At 37.4% G+C, this 23,658-nt stretch overlaps 1 protein-coding gene and 1 long non-coding RNA gene across 3 annotated transcripts in view; one reads left to right on the top strand and one right to left on the bottom strand.

Annotated features, from left to right (window-relative positions):
* Nucleotides 1-13,643: 13,643 nt before the first annotated feature.
* The window catches only part of LOC107598186 (serine/threonine-protein kinase PRP4 homolog), a 61,393-nt gene continuing 51,378 nt past the window's right edge, over nt 13,644-23,658 (top strand). The window contains exons 1-4 of one of the 2 annotated variants that reach the window (XM_016289463.1): nt 13,644-13,712; nt 15,240-15,310; nt 16,001-17,239; nt 19,026-19,175. In XM_016289463.1, coding sequence (XP_016144949.1) covers nt 15,264-15,310; nt 16,001-17,239; nt 19,026-19,175 — 1,436 coding nt within the window. In that variant the 5' untranslated portion in view covers nt 13,644-13,712; nt 15,240-15,263. Of the gene's footprint in view, nt 13,713-15,068; nt 15,311-16,000; nt 17,240-19,025; nt 19,176-23,658 lie in introns of those variants that run through there. The other variant, XM_016289461.1, reaches the window with a different exon arrangement.
* LOC107598187 (uncharacterized) lies at nt 22,765-23,658 on the bottom strand. The gene is made up of 3 exons (XR_001610527.1): nt 23,636-23,658; nt 23,046-23,139; nt 22,765-22,881 (listed from the first exon to the last, which is right to left on the bottom strand). It is a non-coding gene; the product is annotated as an uncharacterized lncRNA (long non-coding RNA).

Raw genomic sequence — 23,658 nt, 5'->3', positions numbered from 1 at the left:
GCGAATGTGCCGAATCTGCTGATGTAATTACAACCGCTAGGTGATATAGAAGGGTAGGGGGAGGCCGGGGGAGCGCCGAGGTCTCGTGCCTCCGTTGGTAAAAAAATTTGGCCAATCACCATCGAGTGTTCACTTTCAGCGCTGAGGAGTGTTGAGAAAAGAAACCTCGTAAGGGAGGCTAGCCTCCCTTCTGATATCAACCAAGCATCATAGAGACGTAAATTACGTGATATTAGTTTGAACGTCTGCCGTTGCGCTGATAATGTACCAAGTACTTATGAGTGGCGATATTGAATATTTGATTGCTAACAGATATACCAAGCTGTCATTCAAACAGTATATATACAAATTTAGGGAAAACAGCCTAAGCTGGATATAGGCTACAGCAGTAGGCTTAATTAAATGGCGCAACAGGCAGCTCTCTTTTAACACAGACTTTTAAGAAGGGATGGATGTTTGCTTCAAGTGATTGGCCAGGTAAGTGAAATTATATTATCTTGCTGCATGCATGTCGTTTTCTTTACGTTTGTCAGGGTTTGTTTTGGGTTGTTGGTGTTCATGTCTTTTGCTTTGTATTCATGATCTTAGTTTAATTTCCTGGTTTGTCATGTGTTCCTTGCCCCACATGTGATCATGTTCTGTCATGTGATTCCCTTGTCTATGTGTTATGTTCTGATTTGTTCTTTGGTTCATGTGTCATGTTCTGATTGGTTGTCATAGTCATGTGTCTTGTTTCCCATTGGTGTGTTCTTGTCATGTGACCCTCTTGTCTGCTATAAGTAGCCCTCATGTTGCCATTGTCTTTTGTCGTGTATTGTTGTTGTAACCCACTGTCTGTTCATGTCAAGTCAAGTCTGTTCATGTCATGTCATGTCATGTCATGTCATGTCATGTCAAGTCAAGTCAAGTCAAGTCTGTTCATGTCAAGTTAAGTCACGGATTATTGTTTGGATCACCTTTGTAAATAAACTGCACTTGGGTTCTCACTACGCTCACCTTCAGTGGACTGATTCGTTACAACGTTTTCTGACTAAAAGCAACCAAAAAGCCATTTTAAAGTGGTTAAGCAAATAATAATAATAATAATCGGCAAGGATCCCAGACCAATACAATTAGTGTGCCTCCTCTATTTTAAAACCCACGAGCCGCCACTACTTCTGAAAGCGGATAATGTCAGGAAACAGTGGTTGCAATTTATTTTGCATTTTACAAAATGTATGTAATTTTTTTTACCTCTAATACACCACTATTTGGGCGCGCGCACGGCATCCGGTGCGTGAGGTGTGTATGCGCTCTGGCGTAGTTTACGTTAATGGGTGTGTTGATATCCAGCCGAAGAGCAATCAACCATAACTTCAGGCGAGCAGGCTCAGAAGTTGGGAATACGTGGTATTAGTGGTTTTGGTTTATTGCCAGTGAGGTAGGACGCTACGTTACTCCATTAATGGGTCTTTTTGGTTAGCAATTGTAATTAGTTTTTTTTTCTTGAATGAATGAGTGAAGACCCACTAATTTCTCTTTTTTCCTCCTAGTTTGGTCCAAGGCTGAGTGTGCCGAAGGGGAGGCTAGTCACCTGGGTGAAGCACACAGTAGTGAGTTTGGAGCACCAGGGTTTGAGCACCTCTTCCTATTGTTTGCTGTGCACACGTTTGGTTGAGAGCACTGTTTATTTCAGCTAGTTTGCCACCCCTAAGGTAAGCTTTAGCCTTGTTGCTTTCCCTTTTTTTTTTAAGAATTTGTGTTTATATTGGTTGGTGGTGGAGGTACAAAGTTTCTTTATACTTGGGGGATTGTTTTTTTGTTGTTGTCTTGTGTTAGGTTTTTTTGTATTCTGAATGTGTAGTAAAATGTTTTCTTTTTAATCTGGTGAACTTCTATTACCATTTCTGTAATAAAACATGTCAATTTATGAAGAGTATTATGCTGGTTTAACGTTTCTTTTATTTATATATATATATAATATCTGTGTGTGTGTGTATGTATTTTTAATAAAGCTTTTGTTTGGTTGGAAGCACGTCTCCGTGCTCATTACATGGTGGAATGACCTGCCCAAATCAATCCGAGCAGCTGAGTCCTTAACCATCTTCAAGAAACAACTAAAACACATCTGTTCCACCTTTATTTGACCCTCTAACTCTAACACTTTCTATTCTATTTTAATTTTACTCTATCTATATTTATCTTATTTTTATTTTTTTTTATTTTTAAAAAACAAACAAACACTAGCTTTCTATTTTTTCTATTCTATCTACTTGTTTTTCTGTGTCTGTGTGTGTATAATAAATGTGTATATATAGCTACGTGTACTGCGTTAGGCTAACCGAGACTTTCATTTGCACTTATATATTGTTGCTCTTTTGTTAGTTTTGACTGGTTTTATTGTCCTCATTTGTAAGTCGCTTTGGATAAAAGTGTCTGCTAAATGACTAAATCAAATAAAAAAATTTAAAAAACATAATTGAACTTATAGTCCTTGAGTATTTTCTTGGGTGCAATTCCCAGGGTGGCGTAGTCATTATACAAGCTTGAGGTTACCAAAAGTACTGCTCCGGACACACACATACAGGTGCATTTCAATAAATTAGAATGTCGTGGAAAAGTTCATTTATTTCAGTAATTCAACTAAAATTGTGAAACTCGTGTATTAAATAAATTCAATGCACACAGACTGAAGTAGTTTAAGTCTTTGGTTCTTTTAATTGTGATGATTTTGGCTCACATTTAACAAAAACCCACCAATTCACTATCTCAACAAATTAGAATACTTCATAAGACCAATAAAAACATTTTTAGTGAATTGTTGGCCTTCTGGAAAGTATGTTCATTTACTGTACATGTACTCAATACTTGGTAGGGGCTCATTTTGCTTTAATTACTGCCTCAATTCGGCGTGGCATGGAGGTGATCAGTTTGTGGCACTGCTGAGGTGGTATGGAACCCCAGGTTTCTTTGACAGTGGCCTTCAGCTCATCTGCATTTTTTGGCCTCTTGTTTCTCATTTTCCTCTTGACAATACCCCATAGATTCTCTATGGGGTTCAGGTCTGGTGAGTTTGCTGGCCAGTCAAGCACACCAACACCATGGTCATTTAACCAACTTTTGGTGCTTTTGGCAGTGTGGGCAGGTGACAAATCCTGCTGGAAAATGAAATCAGCATCTTCAAAAAGCTGGTCAGCAGAAAGAAGCGTGAAGTGCTCCAAAAGTTCTTGGTAAACGGGTGCAGTGACGTTGGTTTTCAAAAAACACAATGGACCAACACCAGCAGATGACATGGCACCCCAAATCATCACATACTGTGGAAACTTAACACTGGACTTCAAGCAACTTGGGCTATGAGCTCCATACTCTAGGACCTTGGTTTCCAAATGAAATGCAAAACTTGCTCTCTACTGAGAGACCATTTTGAAGACTCAGGAAACCTTTGCAGGTGTTTTGAGTTGATTAGCTGATTGGCATGTCACCATATTCTAATTTGTTGAGATAGTGAATTGGTGGGTTTTTGTTAAATGTGAGCAAAAATCATCACAATTAAAAGAACCAAAGACTTAAACTACTTCAGTCTGTGTGCATTGAATTTATGTAATACACAAGTTTCACAATTTGAGTTGAATTACTGAAATAAATTAACTTTTCCACGACATTCTAATTTATTGAGATGCACCTGTATATATACCAGTGGCGAGCGGTGACTTTTTTTAACCGGGTATGCTGAGTGATAAGATTAAGCCCCACTCCCCCCTCCTCATTGCTTTAAAGACACATTCTAGGAAAACACCGTGGCAGGTGTTGATTTAAAAGTATGCACATTCCTACTTTATTTGTAAAGGAAATTCTTCTCCAATCCTTCTTCTATAGCCTAGTTTCAGGTAGTTATTCGAAGGCTAGAAAACAGCTGCTTTTCCGAGTAAAAACCGCCTAATAACGTAGTTACTTTATGATAAGTAATATTCAGAGGGTGGGGAGATAGGGGATTCCCCCGCACTATATGTCTCTGCATCGACTGAATCATTCATTCATTCATTCATTTGTATTACCAGTGAATAGGAGTTAATACATTTTATTTAGCAGGTTTTTACAACAATAAAATCAGAAAATGACTTTAATTGTAAGCGACACAAGTAGGCTATACGGAAAATATACAGTTATGGTTTTTTCATATTATTTAGTCGAGTTTGGGCAATCGAGATCTGACAGCAACAGCGCATTTTTCCGCTTGGGCGAGCGCTTTGCGGACAGTTTACCTCGCGCATGAAATCTCCCGTAGACCAGCAAATCACCGAGAACGCGCTATAATCCTGAAGAGTCATAGCCAAGTCAAGTCAAGTCACCTTTATTTATATAGCGCGTGTGTCAAAGCAACTGAACAGCATTAATTAGGAAAATAGTGTGTCAATAATACAAAATGACAATAGTAAACAAAAAATTTTCAGTTAAAGGCAGTCCATCATTGAATTCAGTGATGTCATCATCCAGCTCAGTTCAGTTTAAATAGTATCTTTGCAATCAAGTCAACGATATCGCTGGAAATGAAGTGTCCCCAACTAAGCAAGCCAGAGGCGTAGCAATAGAGCGGAGCCGAGAAACCTGCGGAGAATCCGCTCGCCCGGAAGCAACCGCAACTGACTTAGATTTACAGAAAATTACCGTTGTTTTCAAATGAATAATTTTACATGCTTATTCCCAGCAATTTATTAAGCTTTAAGTCACATCTCAAATGATAAGGGATCAACTTATAATCATGTTTATATTAATTAGCCCGTGAACTCATTCTCTCAGACGGCCTGGGTATGCGGCACATTCGCAGCTTATAAGGACGGAACGCCACTGATATAAACATAATATGCAATTCAATAACATTAAGTTGATGCAATTAATTAAATAATATTAAAAAGAAAGAAAAACTGTTATCGTTTTTACATTACCATTTTGAATTATTTGGCATGTAGAAGACAGTAAGTGGGATGGTGATAATGACAGAAGTGTTGACAGTAGAGATGCAGTGTTGACTAGAGGAGAAATGAATACAAGTAGACATGCTAAGTCTGGAAGTTGGCAGTAAAGGGTTGAGAGCAGATGTGCCACACGAGATGGAGAGATTTTGGAAGGGCTGGTTCCGGTCATTGGGTTTGATATTAAGAGCTGATGGAGAAGGACTAAGTAATCTGTGAGAAATCCTGCAACACAGGAAAAAAGAGAATGTATCACATGATGAACAATTAAAACATTACTGCAGCGTGTATAACAGTAAACATAACTTTATCGTTTGTTGGTGTGGATACTAAAATAGTTATTATAGTTATTGTTCTTGTTGTAACCACCTTTAAGTGATCTAATTTGGTCAAATTAAATAAAGACTTGATGTGTCACATGACATGTTAAACTAGCATTTCCAGACTTGCTTTTTAGACAGATGTGTTCAATAAAAATCAACATGGAAAGAAAGGCAGACTCTGAGGTGTGCAGATAGCATGTACTGTTAGAACGGGAAGACACGGTGCTAATAAAGAATACAATGGACTCAATATAAACTTTATGATACAAATGCTCTGACTACTTACAATAGGCACAATCTGCATGAGAGTTGAGGCAATGGGCAATGACAGCAGGAGTAAAAACATAGAATTTTTGCATGAGTACGCTTGCACAATATCATATGAAATTGCTGAAATTGTATGAATTATTACTACTTTGACGTAGCACAGTGTTCGTACTGATGGGGTCGTGGGGTATGTAAAAAAGTTTAAGAAACATCAAATGTGGTGCAAAATGTAACTGCAGTAAAGTTCAGTCAAGGTGCTCAGACCAACACAGACGTACCATTGGAAATGTTTTTTGCAACTTTTGGTCTTCTCCGTAAACGCACAAGATGGTCAAATTCATCCCTCTCCACAAACAAGAAGGGTTTGACAACAACCTTCCTTTGGTCTTCCTTTTCAGCTGAAATAAAGAAAAAAGAAAATGTTGTTGTTTTTAGTATGTTGAGACAGTGTGTTAGAAATGATCTGTGAACAAAATATTTGAAAGGAAGGACTATAAGGAAGGTTATTAACACAAAGTAAGGATAAATTAATTAAAGTAAATCAGTTATAACTAAATGTCTTCAACATTACCTGTGAAGTGTTGAACCTTTTAAGGACTTCAGCTTCCCTGGCAACTTCAAGTTTAGCATTGAGCTTCGAGTTCAAGTTCCCTGTTAATACTAGCAGCTTTCTGACATAACTGATCAAAATGTGATTCTGAGCTTTGAAAATATACCATGATGAACAAGAGAAAGGAAGAAAGAAAAACATGTGTAACTGAATTATGAATTACAGTTCAGAAAAATAGGCAAGGAAAATCTGAAAGAGAGAGAGAGAGAGTAATGGCTTCATAAAGAGCTGCTGGACACTAAATGTTGTTGTAGGAGATGGAGATGTATGTGATCTGAAGAAACTGCAAGACAGAAAAAAACATCGAATTACAATTTAATTACAAAAAGGTATTAAAGGCATGGCAAGTGATGTGTTTACTGTGCTTTAACTACAAATACCACAGTAAAACTACGTTAATGTGGTAAAATCATGGCAAGTGATATGTTTACTGTGCTTTAACTACAAATACCACAGTAAAACTACACTGTAAAAAAATTAAGTAAAACTTACGGTAAAAAAACGGCAGCTGTGGTTTTAACTGTAAAAAATATGGTAGCAACATTTTAGGTTTTACAGTTTTCATTTAAATTTACAGTTAAATAAATATATTTACAAAATACACAAAATTGATAAGAAAAAACTAAGAAGAAACATAGTTATTTCAACAAAAAATATCAAATATGAAATGTAATGCAGGGAATTCTGAGAATGTAAATTTACGGTTATTCACTGTAAATTATACAGTCTTTTGAGAAGCGTGTTCCTGCACAACCGGAGGCTGCAGTTTCAGGACCGCAGTTCTAGGACCGCAGTTGTAGGACCCTATTCTTTTGTAACAGCGCCACCTACCTAATTGGATAATATAGCGGAGGCTGCAGTTTCAGGACCACATTTCTAGGACCCTGGTTGGTTAGTTTGTAGTAATGTTTGTACATGTTGTTAAAGATATTGAATCTCAGGAACATTTTTTTTATTTCAATTGTGATTTTTGGTTTATAAATGCAACAGATGTTAATTACAAAGTGTGTAATACCTGCTTTGAGTTAACAATTTTAAATGTAAATTAATTTACACTTAAAATATAAATGAAAAATGTAGTTCAGTCTTTAAATAACTGAAAAAGTGGAGTACCTGAAGTCTTAGTTTCTTGATATATACTGTATATTGATTAGCCCCCTTAAGTTTAACTAGCTCATTATCAGGTATGATAAAGATGGAATCAAATGAAATCAGCATTTGCAGTCACTAAATTACAGCCAGATATTTAAAAGTTTGTAGAGAGGCAAGACACAAGACTCAAGAATGATTCAAGAATGCATATTTATATATATATATATACTCATTTTTGCAATAACACATAATACAACATCATAAAAAAGACCCCCCCCCCCCCTTCCACCAGTTGCTGCATGAACAGAAAGGCTGTAGGCTTCAACTCCTGAGAGAGAGAGGGAGAATTAAATAAGAAACATTTTACATTTTACAACATGCTTTAACATGTTTAACTCTGTAATATATATTTCTGATTTAACACTTATGCACTGTTGGGGTTGTAGAGAGAGAGATAACCAAACAGAATAGTCATGTTACTGACATCTAACTCCAAATTTAAGTATATAAGAGCAAAACCCACAAACTGAATGTTCTCTCTTCTTTCCTTAATTGTTTGTCAATCCGGTAACGCTTTCTATGAAGCCTGTATTTATAATACATTATAAGGGTTTTCTTAAGGTATTATAATTAATGCATAAAGCATTATAAAAAAGCTTAATAATATGTTGTATCATCTCATAAATAATCATAACATTTATAATACATTATAATATACGCATTTGTGGTTAAAACTTTTAAAAGTATGATTACGTTTAACACACAATGAATACCATAATAAATCCACTTAATTTATAATGGATTATCTTGACATTGTTTATTTAAGATCTGGACAGTATCTTACTACATCTTGTGAGTGGTTAGGAGTGGTTGAGTGTTGTTTTGAGTGTTTCCTGTGAGGTTAATATTAATTTTGCTGTGAGCTAGTTTAAGACCAGTTGTAATACTTTCAAATGAAAAAATGCAACGTGTGTTTTTTTTAAATTAGATTTTATTTTGATGGTCCCCTTTAGTCTATTGACTATAAGTAACTTTGCAACTACATGTCAACTAACTCTCATTAGAGTATTAGTAGGCTTAGTTAAGGTTAGGGTTGGTAGAATAAGTTGATGTACTTGCAAAGTTGCTTATAGTGAGTAGAATATCTGTTGGGGAACCATCAAAAAAAGTGTTAGCAGATATTTAGCAGACAGTCTACTAATACTCTAATGACTGCTAATTGACATGTAGTCGCAGAGTTACTTATCAACAGTTGTCTAAAGGCTACCATCAAAATAATCAAATTGATATTACAATAAAAATAGAATTGACAAGACAGTTGACCCTGAGAGGTCAGCTAAATATCTACAGCGGATCTAAAATATGAATAATTAATTATAACTAGTTATGGTTAATTATTCATATTTCCTCATGAGCTGATTCGTTACAGTTGCTTATAGTGAGTAGAATATCTGTTGGGGAACCATAAAAAAAAAGTGTTAGCAGATATTTAGCAGACAGTCTACTAATACTCTAATGACTGCTAGTTGACGTAGTCGCAGAGTTACTTATCAACAGTTGTCTAAAGGCTACCATCAAAATAATCAAATTGATATTACAATAAAAATAGTTCAAAGCAAATGTGTTCATCTGATCTGATATCAGATCTTATGACTGTTTGAGAACAATTATTATTATTATTATTTATAAGTGGTCTTTGTCTTCTTTAAGTACAGTGAAGTTACTTCACTTAAAGCAGACAAAGAGCACTTAATAATAATAAGACCACATTAAAGCATTTTGGAATGTTTTCATGAAGACTTTGTATTTGTTATTTTACAGTAAAAACACAAATAAACTGTACTAAGTTATTTGCAGAATCTGCAGATCTTAAACAATGGCAAGATATGAGACTTATAATACATAATAACTATGAGAAATATAATCCATGACAATGTGTTCATTGTGTGTTATAAATCGTCATACACTTAACCACAGATAAGTATTATAATACATTAAAACTGTTCTTACAATTATTTATAAGATGATGCAACAAATTTGCAGCATAGTTAAAAGATATTGTTAATGTTATTCCTAATTAAGGCCCTTGGTGAACCTTTATGAGTTTGTTTGTAATGATGATTAAATGTGAACATTGTTTAAGTACCACTAAATGCTCCTCAGATCTCTGTAACTTTACAATGAGGTCTAGCAGTCTCTTTAGCTCTGCAGTGTGGTCATCGACAGCCTGAATGTGGATTTCCTCTGAGATAGCACTCTGTACACTGGCTGAAGAGTTCCTTGGAGCACGTTTCTGGCCTCATCAGTCCAGAAGGCAAACCGCTGACCATGCCTTTCAAACATCAATAAGATTAATCTAAAGTATTGCCAAAAGGACAGGCAATGAGCAACCATTGCAACCAAGCAATGAGCCCAGTTTAATTATGAAAGATGATTTATACTTAACTAATATGCTAAAGCAATGAGTATCAAACAAGTTTTCACACTAATACAGTAAGCTACAGGTAAATCGGACTCATCTCACATCAACATGCTTTTATCATCTTTTTAAATTTAATTAATGTGCTGGCTAGATTTACTTATTGTAGTCATTATGTCAACAAGGTTTAGCTTAATTAAAGCATGGCCACGAATTAAGAACATCGTAATAATAAACAAAACTAGCAATCGGGAATTCATTATTATTTCTTAGCAGTTCTCACATTGGCTACGTAAACTTTGCATCGTTTTAAGGTTATAAAATAAAACTTAATTGAAAATCGGTAAAGTTACTCACTCTGAGTAAGGGTCCTAGAACTGCGGTCCTGAAACTGCAGCCTCCGGTTGTGCAGAAACATACTATTGGGTCTTTTTCATTTCCAAAAACGATATACTACCGTAAAATTAATGTCCAATACATGTAATGTCCAATACAGTTTTTCACCCTATATAGTAGGGGAATTTACCGTTAACCATTTAACAGGTTTTTACTGTAGCATTTTTACAGTCTTTTACCATTAAATTCACGGTCATTTTTTACAGTGTACGTTACTGTGGTAAAACCATGGCACATGATGTGTTTACTGTGCTTTACAAATACCACAGTAAAACTACGTTACTGTGGTAAAACCTTGGCAAGTGATGTGTTTACTGTGCTTTAACTACAAATACCACATTAAAATTACGTTATTGTGGTAAAACCATGGCAAGTGATGTGTTTACTGTGCTTTAACTACAAACACCACATACCACATGAAAACTACGTTAATGTGGTAAAATCATGGTAATTGTTGTGTTACTGTACTTTAACTACAAATACCACATACCACATGAAAACTACGTTAATGTGGTAAAATCATGGTAATTGTTGTGTTACTGTACTTTAACTACAAATACCACATACCACATGAAAACTACGTTAATGTGGTAAAATCATGGTAATTGTGTTACTGTGCTTAAACTACAAAGTGTACACAATTAACACAGTAATTATAAAGCATGGTAAGTGTTGTGGTTATTTTGGTAAAACTATGGTAAGTATTGTGGTTAATGTGCTTTAACTACAAATACCACAGTAAAACAGTTATTATGGTAAAAATATGGTAAGTGTTGTGGTCACTGGGCATTTACTAACAGGATCAAGCTAACATTATGGCACTGTGGTAAAATCACATTCATTTAGTGGCATTCGCAACAGATTTGTAAAGAAAACGTCAAACTGCACTTACTTTAACGTTAATTGCAGACAATCAGAACAGTACCTTAAAAAACAAACCATAAAATAAAATAGTTTACAACACCTGGGTTAGGTCACTCCTCCTTTTTTGACTGGTAACGATGGTAACGACAGTCAAAGGTAATTTGATGATGACACACCCAACAAATGAGACTGTCATTATTTATAAGGTCACTCGAGGGCGCTTGATTTTAAAACGTAATAATAGATTGTAATACGCTGCTTGCACAAATGACCTATGTGGTCGTTTTTAGGAGGAGGACAGTCTCATTCTTCTCCCCCGAGTTACGTCTTCTGCCATTTTGGAGAGAACTCAAGAACGTAATCGGCGTTGTTTACGTTAGGGGGGAAAGCGCGCGCATGAACATAATCGGCGTAATCAGCGTTGTTTAAACTTAGGGTAAAGCATGCGTATGCGTTGTGATACTCTCCAAAATGGTGGAAGACAGTAACTCGGGGGAGAAGAATTGTTGAATAAAGTCATCATTTTTGTTTTCTTTGCGCACAAAAAGTATTCTCGTAGCTTCGCTAAATTTTTGAAGTTGAGCCACTGATGTCACATGGACTGTTTTACTGATGCCCTTCCTATGTTTCTGTCTGGGAACATTTAAGTTGCGTTGCTGTCTATGGGAGGGTCAGAGAGCTCTCAGATTCCATCAAAAATATCTTAATTTGTGTTCCGAAGATGAACAGAGGTCTTACGGGTTTGGAACGACATGAGGGTGAGTAATTAATGACATAATTTTCATTTTGGGGTGAACTAACCCTTTAAGAAAACAGTTCAGCGCAGAGCTCTACTCCGGACTATCCACACAGCAAGTCAATTAATAAAAACTAGACACATTGTGCACTGAGCTATAGCTGAGCTATAGGGCTGCCGGTTCTTTAAGGTGCATGGAAGGATTCAGTGTGTGTTTTTTCTTTTTGTAATCTTAATTTGTTAATTATTTAAGTGAAAAATATTTAGTGTATGCCTATTTATTTTATTCTTTTTATTTAGCCTGTGTTATTTTATTCAGTTTTTCTCTGTTCTCGGAAGCGCTGCAGGTGCTTGATAACGACGATGTGTGAATCCAGGTTCTGTTGTTACTCTGTTGTTCTGTATGCTGTAACAACAGAATTTTCATTTTTAGGCGAACTAACCCTTTAAGTCTCTGCCTATGGATCCAACAGGATGTCACGTGATTCACTTGCATTTAGCTAAATACTGTGGTTAACTGGGGCAAGTTCAAGGTCAAACCGGTGCGCAACATTTTGCTATGGTTTCCGGTTTGAACGACATGTTACCTGGAAACGGTGTGCAACGGGGTTCGAGATACGTTTTCTCTTGTTTGGTGGGTGTGTCAAAAATTTCAGCCCAATCAGCAGCAGCATGTGTATAAACCACGCGGTATTAAAGAGACAGCTGGCACAATGTAATAAACATCAAAATAAATTCACAAGAGCAAGTATATTGTTTGCACATGTTTATTTACATTAAAGGCAAAATAACTGAAATAATAAAAGCACAAGTATAGATCTGGAACTTCTTTAAGTCTGTCTAAATATCATTTAGTAATTGCAATGTCTTCTGGTCCATATCCTTTCCTTAGGAAAGGTTGCTAGGCACTGATTAATGTAACATAAAAATACTATACATATTTATATATTTTGCTATTGTATTGTGGAGTGACACTTTCATAAACTTTTCTATATTCCTCTGATTATATAATGGTAAATAATAACATAGCACAACGAACAGTGATCAGCAACAATGATAAGCCTAATACTCACAATAAAAATAATACGGTAATATAGATCATAACAGTCTCGGAGGTAAGAAGTGGATTATCCTTCAACTGAAATGTTTGTCTTTTCATCCTGAAATGCGAGGCAAATGTTGGATCACAATAATTGGGAATCACAGTTTCCACAAATCCCTTCACTCGAATTGGGATGTTCTCTTTTATTCTGGACGGCAAGGGCAGTGACTGTAACATCGAGGGTATTTTGCAGTATTAAACACGTATTTATACCGATTTCATCAGGCTCCGAAAATTCTTCAAAAAGAGCACAAAGATTAGCCTTCTCAGCTGCTATAGTTGCAACTCTTGCATCATCAGAACAGTGTGTTCAACGCACCACCGTTTCCGTTTAAAAAACGTTTTGCACCATTTTGTCTGGGCTGAACGCAGCCCTGGTTATAGGCTATAGTTGGCAGTAAGCTACTAATAACACAGGTGAATAATCTGAGAATAAAATGACCTGATTAAGTAGGCTATTTTAAGTATTTTAAATACAAAATACTGGCTCTCAAAGTATTTAATTACAAATTGCATTTGATTTTTTTGTCCCACAAAATATAAATGACAAAATAGTCAAAAATAATAAACACGTATTTTAAATAAATGTAATTAAAATACTGCCCATCTCAGAGTGACGTGCTGTACTCCCTTTAATATTTTGCAATATTTTAAACAACATTTTGATAATGATTGTATACTTATTATTAATGCATCTTTTCTAACTTCATATTAATTGATACTATGTGGATTATTTGTAATTTTGTCACACAACAGGGCTAATTAAAATTAAATTGTAAAGCAAAACGCTATAAAAAAAATTTAAGATTTTTTTTTTAAAGACCACCTACAGAAATATGTAGGCTACATTTGCCTTATTCAAATAAATTATCTGCAGTTCTTAATGCAGGCACTAGAGAGCACACGCGCTCCTCTTCGCTCTGGTCCTCCTCATAATCTCACTGCAGAAGAAGAACACAGCGGGGGGCCCTGAGAGGATGGCTCTAAGAAGTATATATACAGTATTGATACGATCTGTATTTGATTATGGGAGTATAGTGTATCAATCTGCTGCTAATAGTGTGTTAAAAGAGGTGGACAAAATCCAGTACAAGGCATTACGATTATGTACGGGGGCGATGAGATCTACACCAACTGCAGCCTTGCAGATTGAAATGGGAGAAATGCCTTTAGATCTTAGAAGAATTGAACTGTCACTAAGATATTGGGTCAATATATTAGGACATAGTCAAGAACACCCAGCTAGGGTAGTTCTAAAACCTTTCTGGGAAAAAGGAAAGAAAGAAATCAAAAGTTTTGGATGGGAAGTGCCTAGAGTGGTAAAAGAAATGGAAATTGGTGAAATTCCAATAAGCCCTACAGTTCCGTGGTCAACAATCCCTCTGTGGTTAATATCTCAACCTATTGAGGTTGTATCAGAGTAGATGTGACATTGTTAAGTGAGGAAAATAAGGATAAGTTCAAATCAAATGCTCAAATAGCACATAAGTACATTCATGAAAATTATTATGGTTATGTTCAAATATATTCTGATGCATCGAAAAATATGGAAGACAAAGTAGGTGTGGCATTTAGTATCCCAGAATTTAATGTGAAAGTCAGTAAAAGAATCACAGATAATTTGTCAATTTACACTGGTGAAATGATTGCAATTTTACTGGCATTGCAATGGGTGGAGGAAAATAAGCCAATGCGGACACTCATATGTTCTGATTCAAGTTCATCTTTAATTACAATTAAAACATGTCATTCAGAGAGCAGAGCAGATATAATGATTGAGATTCTTCAAACAATATATAGGATCCAGATGATGGGAATTTCTGTAACATTCTGTTGGGTACCAGTGCATGTGGGAGTAAAAGGAAATGAGTTAGCAGACGAATATGCAAAGGAAGCAACAAAGAAAGTAGACATAGATATGCAGATAAAGTATGGTAAGAGTGAAATGAAGTGTGTAATCAAGCAACATGTGAAGAATAGATGGCAGAAATATTGGGAAGAAGAAAGAACAGGGAGATGGTTTTATAGCATTCAAAGAATTGTTGGTAAGTACAGAGTAACAGGAAGAAATAGACGTGAGGAAACTGTAATCTCAAGGCTTAGATTTGGCCATAGTGCTCTTAATAGCAGTTTGAAGAGAATGGGGAGACATGAAACTGGAAAATGTGAATATTGTAAAATGGAGGAAAATGTAGAGCATGTTATAATGAAGTGTCCAAGATACGGAAAGGAAAGAAAGATACTGATTGATGTCCTCAAGGAAAATAAAGAAAAACTTAATTTGATGAACATTTTGGGGAATAAATCAGGGGATAAAAACTTTCAATTTTTAATGCGTTATTTAAAGGACACTGGATTATATAATAGAATTTAGTGAAGAGTACGATCCTGATCCACACTCCTAATCATTAGGTGGCGGTAATGCACCTAAAAGTTGTATGCCATCCGCCATTAAACACCAAGAAGAAGAAGAAGAAGAACACAGCGGGCCGCTGCTGAACCAAAATGGCCGACGTAGAAATGGATTTACGGAGCAAAAGGCTAATAAACGGGTAAGAGCACGTGCGTTGTATAACCCCATCAACAACACATTTTAGAGCTTGGATGGGGGTTTTTAGGGAAAAGGGACAGATTTGGTCAGGGTTGTGTTGTTCTCATAGTTAACTATAAATATTTTGCTCTCTATATTTCTCTTCGGCTAGTGTTAGCGTGCTAATGCTAAATGTTCTTATACAAGCAACCAGTTGTCAAGATTCATTTATTAGAGGTGATTTCCGTTGGTTTTGTGAACTCTTTAGTTTTAAAAACTTTGAACTGTGGCATACCACACCCTGTGTGTTTAAATATTGTATTTTGTTAGGTTCTTTATTAGAGTATCTGTTTGTCTTGATATGACATTGTCAACACGCTCAATTAGTTGGTTATCTCTCCAAATGTATACAATTTCTATGTTAAGCAGATCATAAAAGTAATATAATTAGTCGTCATAGTCCCTAAGCACATTAACAGACCTACCTAGATAAAATTGTTGGTGAATATGGTCAGTATTTGTGTCCTTGTGAAGAACACCATGTTGCCTTGACAAAACATAACAAAATCTCAGCATGTTATTTGGTGCCTAAATAAGCGTAAAACTAAATAAAATACAGTGTTTAAAATGTATGTGATGAGGAAAAACTGAAATGTGACCCTTTCTTTTTACATTAAGTTTAACTGGTTCTGCATGTTATTTATGTTTACAGGCCAGAGGATTTGGAGAGTCCAGAGAAGAGCGGAAATGAGGATGAAAACGGAGACATGTCTGGAGAGGATGAAGAGGAGTGTGAGGAAGAAGTGGAGGTGAATGGAGAGAAGCAGGACAGCGGTTCCAAACATCACAGCAGTGGCAGCAAACACAAGAAAAAGAAACACAAGCACCGTAGCAAGCACAAAAAACACAAACATGCGTCTGAGGAAGATAAGGACCGCAAACGGAAACATAGACACAAACATAAGAAGCACAGGCGCAAAGAGGAGCCATCCTCCTCACCATCTGGGGCCATCAACAGGAGGGCCGAGGATGGCTCTCCATCGCTGGGCAGTGCAACCCTGGATGACAAGGCGCTTCTTGAAGACCTGGAGAAACAAAGAGCTCTGATTAAAGCTGAGCTGGACAGCCAGCTGATGGAGGGGAAGGTTCAGTCAGGAATGGGCCTGATTCTACAAGGTTACAATTCCGGCTCAGAAGAGGATGGAGAGGGACAGAGGGCACGTAATGGGGAGCAACGGCAAAGAAGCAGCGGTGGCAGAACCCGCTCGCCTAGGGACCAGATAAGCAGGGGAGGTAGATCCAGACGGGACTCAATGGATACCAGCAAACCAAGTGTTAAACAAGGCAGCCGCTCAAGAGAGAGAGTTTGTAGGGATGCTAAGCTTGAACGAATGACCAAAATTGTGAAGGAGACCGTTAAGGAGCGTAGCAAGTCCAAAGAGAAAAAACGCTCACAGAGCAGGGACAAATCCAGGGAGCGTGTGAAGAAGTCCCAGTCCCCGTCTACAAGAAGATGGTCTGCGGAGAGAAAATCAGACCAGAGGGGACGTTCTGATCGGCGTTCCTCTCCCCATGTAGATGAGAAGCGGGAGCAAGTCGCACAGAGATCAAACTCACGAGGACGCAAGAGCCGGTCACGAGATCGACGATCTCACTCTAAAGATGCCCGGGTGGGTCGCTCGGAGACGGACAGAGAAAAGAGGCCTGGAAAGTCTCCATCCAAAGACACCTCATCTGGGAAAGAGAATCGGTCTCCTCACCAACGTCGAGCTCTTAGCCCTCAATGTCGACGCAGTTCCTCCCCTCGCCATAGGGACCGCCAGCCCAACCAGCCCCCATCGGGTTCTGCAGACCGGAGTTCCAAACTGAGCCACTCACCGTCTAGAAACAGGTCACCAGCCAAAAGAGGACGAAGTCGCTCAAATGAGCGCCGGAGAGATTCTCCTTCCAGGTACACATCAACATACCATTAAAGATTTAAAATTAACATTTTGTCGTCATTTATTTACCCTTATGTTGTTCCAAACCTGTGACTTTCTTCTGTAGCAAACAAACAAAGATATTTTGAAAAATGTCCATAGGGTCAGTAGGGTCCAGTTTTATTTGGAGCATCTTTTATTTTCCACAGAAAAAAGTCAGTCATACAAGTTTGGAACAACATGAGGGTAAAAATGATGACAATTTTCATTTTTGGGTGAACTATCCCTTTAAGCAGGGGTGTTCAATCCTGCTCCTGGAGTGCCACTGTCCCGCAGAGTTTAGCTTTACCCAGCTCCAACATGCATGCCTGGAAGTTTCTAGTGAGTCTGAAGACCTTGATTAGCTGGTTCAGGTGAGTTTAATTAGGGTTGGAGCAAAACTGCAGGACAGTGGTCCCTCCTGGAACAGGTTTGGTCACTGTAGCCTTTAAGCATCCCAACTAGCTTTACATGGCACCAAGGCAATCAGTGATGTGAGCTTGGGGCGGGGCTATTTTTTGGTTTGCCAGTATCAGATGAGAAGTGTTTGAGAAACTTGTTTGTAAACTTACATTATTCAGGTTATTTTTGGTGACTCTAATGGCACAGACATTACACATTTTCTTGAAAGAAATCGACAGTGAAGCAAAAAAGTATTAATAAAGATTGACCAATATGGATTTTTTGATGTACAGATAGATACATACATGCATATACAGTACATACACACATAAAACTATTTAAAGACATAAATAAAATAAAAATGACACATAGTATGCAGTTAAATGTATAATTATTTACGAAATTAGAAAGTGCAAATACTTTTAAAATAATATTGCAAATGAGACAATCCTAAAATTAACTTGATGGTAAAAATGCTTTTGTTTAATATCTGATTTATATGAATGAATCTGATTTGTACTTGATATAGCAACTTCTTGATTCTGTAATCCTAATATAGTGATTTTTGTTTGTTTGAGTTTTTTTTAACTAATAAAGAAATTAAACATACATAAGAATGTAATATACTGGTCAACTGGATATAGCAGAACATAGTTTGAAATCAAGGTTTGCAGAACCCATCCCACTCTCCCATCCACAACCCAGTTCACACGGATTACCCATCACACACAAATTACACATGCTCCTCTGTCTAGTTGCATGGTTGCAGTGAACTCATTTGAAAGGCAAGAAGGTGACAGATAGTTCTATTTTCATAGTTGGCTGCACAACACTTGTTCTCATTTTGACTGAACGGGATGTTGCAAACATACAGTCAGATCAGGGTTTTCGTTTAGCTCTAGGGGTTTTCGTATTTGTTGACTGGAATGGCACTGAGGGAATCAGAGCTGTTTTTAGGTTTGATATCAAGTTTAATTGCCCGCTCAATGGGAATGTCCCTGATAAATAGATTGTACCATTGAAGGAACCTAACATTTGCTTTAATTCTTATTGCTTGGTTTTTTTGTAGTTTAAAATGTCTCAAAACAGCCTGGTCCTAAATTACAGTTCTGAAATTGTAGGGTCATATACTTGTCTTGCCTATTTTTATTACTTGTAAGTTATCATCTTAATAAGTTGCAGTGCATTTATATTGACCAGGTAGAGCTTAATGTACCTGAGTGCAGCAGGTTTCCTGTGTGATAAACTGCCTAGCATCAGAATAGTAGACTGTAATATTGGATTTGTTAAGGTGATTTGTTGTTTGTTACAAGCTGTTGGTTACAAACATGCCCTGTGATTAAATAATTTATCTGGAAAATGCTTCATGTCTCTTAGGAAGCGTCCTCGTGTGGATGGAGCTGGGAGATCACGGGAAACGAGTCCAGCACGGCGCAGAGTGAGCCGTTCACCACTCAGACGTAGGTCTGTATCACCACGTCGACAGTATCGTTCCTCACCCAGAAGGCGATCGCCCCCGAGACGCAGGTGAGGCACAGTGAGAAATACTTCTGTGAACTAGGGATGCTAATTTTCCACTTGTTAACCGAACATTAACCGCTAACTGATACGATTAGAATATTAAATTAGTATTGAATAAAAATTTAATGGCCAAGTGACTTTGTGACCTATTAAAAATACAAACAAATATTTTTCACAGGTTTATTTTAACATGTGCAAATGGCAGCATGCAGAACAACTAAGCAACATCAGAACCTGGATTAATCTATTTTCAAATTATTATGCACCTGCAGCACTTCTGAGAACTGAAAAGCAAAATAATATAAAAAAAATAATCTAATAAATAGGACTACAGTAAATATTTTTCACTCAATTAACAAATGAAGATGCCAAAAACGACAACACGCACTGGCTCCTATGCGCTTTGAAGAACCAGGATAGTCTTGTTTTTTTGTCAGACAAAAACATAAATAGTAGGTCTATCTCAGTGCACGTGTCCGTGTTTATTTTTAAAAAGTAACATGTCAACTTGTTGTGTGGATAGTCTGTTAACCTTCGTTCGTCTTTGGAACACAAATTAAGATATTTTTGATGAAATCCGAAAGCTTTCTGATCGTGCATAGACAGCAACGCAACTACCACGTTCAAGGCCCAGAAAGGTAGTAAGAACATTGTTAAAATAGTTCATGTGACATCAGTGGTTCAACCTTAATTTTATGAAGCTACGAGAATACTTTTTGTGTCCAAAGAAAACAAAACTAACGACTTCATTCAACAATATCTTCTCTTCTGTGTCAGTCTTCGATGCACGTAAGATTACCACAACGCATGTGTATGGTGCTGCTGATGCAGGAGTCAGCGTTCTGACGTAGAAACTGAGTTCTGCACGCTCACAAATCCTCTCATTAGAACAAAGTAAATGTAGACATGATGCAAGTAAGAGATTGTGCAGTGTAGAGCTTCTTTAATTAATGGAAATTTGTGAGATTGGGATGACCTAAGATGAATGACAGCTTTTTTGTGATTACGAGGGGAGCACGCTCTCTAGTAGGCATGGGCCGATTACCGGTTTCAAGGTATTTGAAAATGTCACTGTTTCAAAACCACTGATATTTTCCGTTATACACAGCAAATTTGAAAGTGTTAAATTAACACTCACAGTGAGAAAATTAACACTTTTTCGGGGTTTATATAGGTCCACACTAAATGGAGTTAAACTAACACTTTAAATAGTGTTACTTTATTTTACACTTGCATTGAGTAAAAACAACACTGTAAGTGTTCACCATTAACACCATTAGTGTTTTCCCTCCCCCTCATGTACACCAAGTTAGTGTTGAAACTACACTACGCGTGTCAATATCTTAACACCAAGAGACTTATTTCCACACTAATATAGTGTTCATACAAACCCTGATTAAGATAATTAAGTGTAATCTGTATTCGACTAAAAATACCTGTGCATTCGGTGTAAACAAATAAAAAAAAAAAAGTCAACACGCTGTATCAGTTTGAAATTTTATTTTTAACACAGATGTAACTATTACACCAACACAAAAAAAGGTACCATATATTCACCATCATCTGACCCATATAAACACTGCTGATCAAAAGGCCTGTAGAACAAGCTGTTGGCTTTTGACATCAGGGCTTCGTCGTAGGACATTTTTTTCCTCATTAATGTGCGCACAGCACCCCATATTGACAGAAAAACACAGCATTGTTGACATTTTTGCAGATTTATTAAAAAAGAAAAACTGAAATATCACATGTTCCTAAGTATTCAGACCCTTTGCTCAGTATTTAGTAGAAGCACCCTTTTGATCTAATACAGTCATGAGTCTTTTTGGGAAAGATGCAACAAGTTTTTCAGGGGATCCTCTGCCATTCTTCCTTGCAGATCCTCTCCAGTTCTGTCAGGTTGGATGGTAAACGTTGGTGGACAGCCATTTTTAGGTCTCTCCAGAGATGCTCAATTGGGTTTAAGTCAGGGCTCTGGCTGGGCCATTCAAGAACAGTCACAGAGTTGTTGTGAAGCCACTCCTTCGTTATTTTAGCTGTGTGCTTAGGGTCATTGTCTTGTTGGAAGGTAAACCTTTGGCCCAGTCTGAGGTCCTGAGCACTCTGGAGAAGGTTTTCGTCTAGGATATCCCTGTACTTGGCCGCATTCATCTTTCCCTTGATTGCAACCAGTCGTCCTGTCCCTGCAGCTGAAAAACACCCCCACAGCATGATGCTGCCACCACCATGCTTCACTGTTGGGACTGTATTGGACAGGTGATGAGCAGTGCCTGGTTTTCTCCACACATACCGCTTAGAATTAAGGCCAAAATGTTCTATCTTGGTCTCATCAGACCAGATAATCTTATTTCTCACCATCTTGGAGTCCTTCAGGTGTTTTTTCATGTGTCTTGCACTGAGGAGAGGCTTCCGTCGGGCCACTCTGCCATAAAGCCCCGACTGGTGGAGGGCTGCAGTGATGGTTGACTTTCTACAACTTTCTCCCATCTCCCGACTGCATCTCTGGAGCTCAGCCACAGTGATCTTTGGGTTCTTCTTTACCTCTCTCATCAAGGCTCTTCTCCCCCGATAGCTCAGTTTGGCCGGATGGCCAGCTCTAGGAAGGGTTCTGGTCGTCCCAAATGTCTTCCATTTAAGGATTATGGAGGCCACTGTGCTCTTAGGAACCTTAAGTGCAGCAGAATTTTTTTTGTAACCTTGGCCAGATCTGTGCCTTGCCACAATTCTGTCTCTGGGCTCTTCAGGCAGTTCCTTTGACCTCATGATTCTCATTTGCTCAGACTTGCACTGTGAGCTGTAAGGTCTTATATAGATAGGTGTGTGGCTTTCCTAATCAAGTCCAGTCAGTATAATCAAACACAGCTGGACTCAAATTAAGGTGTAGAACCATCTCAAGGATGCTCAGAAGAAATGGACAGCACCTGAGTTAAATATTTGAGTGTCACAGCAAAGGGTCTGAATACTTAGGACCATGTGATATTTCAGTTTTTCTTTTTTAATAAATCTGCAAAAATGTCAACAATTCTGTGTTTTTCTGTCAATATGGGGTGCTGTGTGTACATTAATGAGGAAAAAAAATGTACTTAAATGATTTTAGCAAATGGCTGCAATATAACAAAGAGTGAAAAATGTAAGGGGGTCTGAATACTTTCCGTACCCACTGTATATAACACATCTTAACCCAATACGTGCCAAACAAAACCAGTTGATATCATGCTTTGTGTATTACAGTGAAAGTTATGCAAAAGATGAAGGAAATGTTCAAGCACAGACAATAAGGCTGCATGATAAATTGCATGCGATATTTAATGCGCATCTTGCCAGTAAAGCCGGTTCTGTAATCAGTGGTAAATCTCCATCACGTGCGTGCTTTCACATTGAGCAGCATTAACTACACCGAGCCGTTGTTCACTGACAAGCTGCGCAAAACCACGATCATATTTTGCACATGTTTTGCGCAGCTTGACAGTGAACAACGGCTCGGTGTAGTAAATGCTGCTCAATGTGAAAGTTCAGGTCAGCTGTATGGAAAAGGAAAGAAGTTACCCCTCTGCATGCATCTCCTTCAAGTTGTTGCACATCATCTATCCTTCGTCAACTTGGTCCTCCACTTTGTCATCTCCAAGCAAACACGTTTTGGGTTCTTCCTTGACAAAGTTTTAAGGCGCCAGGAGATGAACTCTGTTCCCTTTTCCGGATCGTAGAAATGCTCCTGTCAGAAAGACAAGAGAACACTTTTTGTAAGATCTGAATATTACGTTAGTCATTACATTACATTTAATAGATAAACTACTATTACATGCCACAAAAAAGGAGCACAAAACTTAATGTCCAACTAGATAGTGTTAAAAGTACATCAATACAAAATATTCTTACATAGCCCTTTGTTGAAAACTGGTCTCTCAGGCTAGGAAAGAGAGAAATAATGTCCAAGCCATACGTTTCCTGCTGTTTGCGGGTGGGGATCCTCCTTCAATGTAAAAAAAAAAAAAGGTTAATGCTAAACTTAACATTGTTTTCTACACGAATTGACACAGCTGTGTGCATTTCTTGCATCTGAGCACTGAAGTCTTACCTATGAATTGCTGTCATGTGACTGATAACAATATTAACAAGCTGACGTCTGGTGCTTTACAATAAGGTTTCATTAGTTAACAATGGACTAAGAATGCACAATACTTCTACAGCATTTAATAATCTTAGTTAATGTTAATCTCAACATTTCCTAATACACTATAAAAATCAAAGGTTGTATCCGTTAACATGAATGTACTTTGAACTAAAATTAACAAACAGTTCTACTTTTATTAACTAATACTAAAGTTAGTCATTGTTAGTTTGCACATTAATTAATGTTAACAAATGAGACCTTATTGTAAAGTGTTAACATACACAAGCATACCTCAAGCATAGTTCCTATACGACTAAGTACATTTCTAAGCAGTAGAACAAGATTCTAAGCTTACCTTCAGTGAGAAAGTCTTGGAAC

This window comes from Sinocyclocheilus grahami, unplaced genomic scaffold, assembly GCF_001515645.1.
Source record: "Sinocyclocheilus grahami isolate Dianchi unplaced genomic scaffold, SAMN03320097.WGS_v1.1 scaffold247.1, whole genome shotgun sequence".
NCBI classification, from domain to species: domain Eukaryota; kingdom Metazoa; phylum Chordata; class Actinopteri; order Cypriniformes; family Cyprinidae; genus Sinocyclocheilus; species Sinocyclocheilus grahami.
Note: the sequence above shows the minus strand (reverse complement) of the source record. Positions and strands in the feature narration are given on the sequence as shown.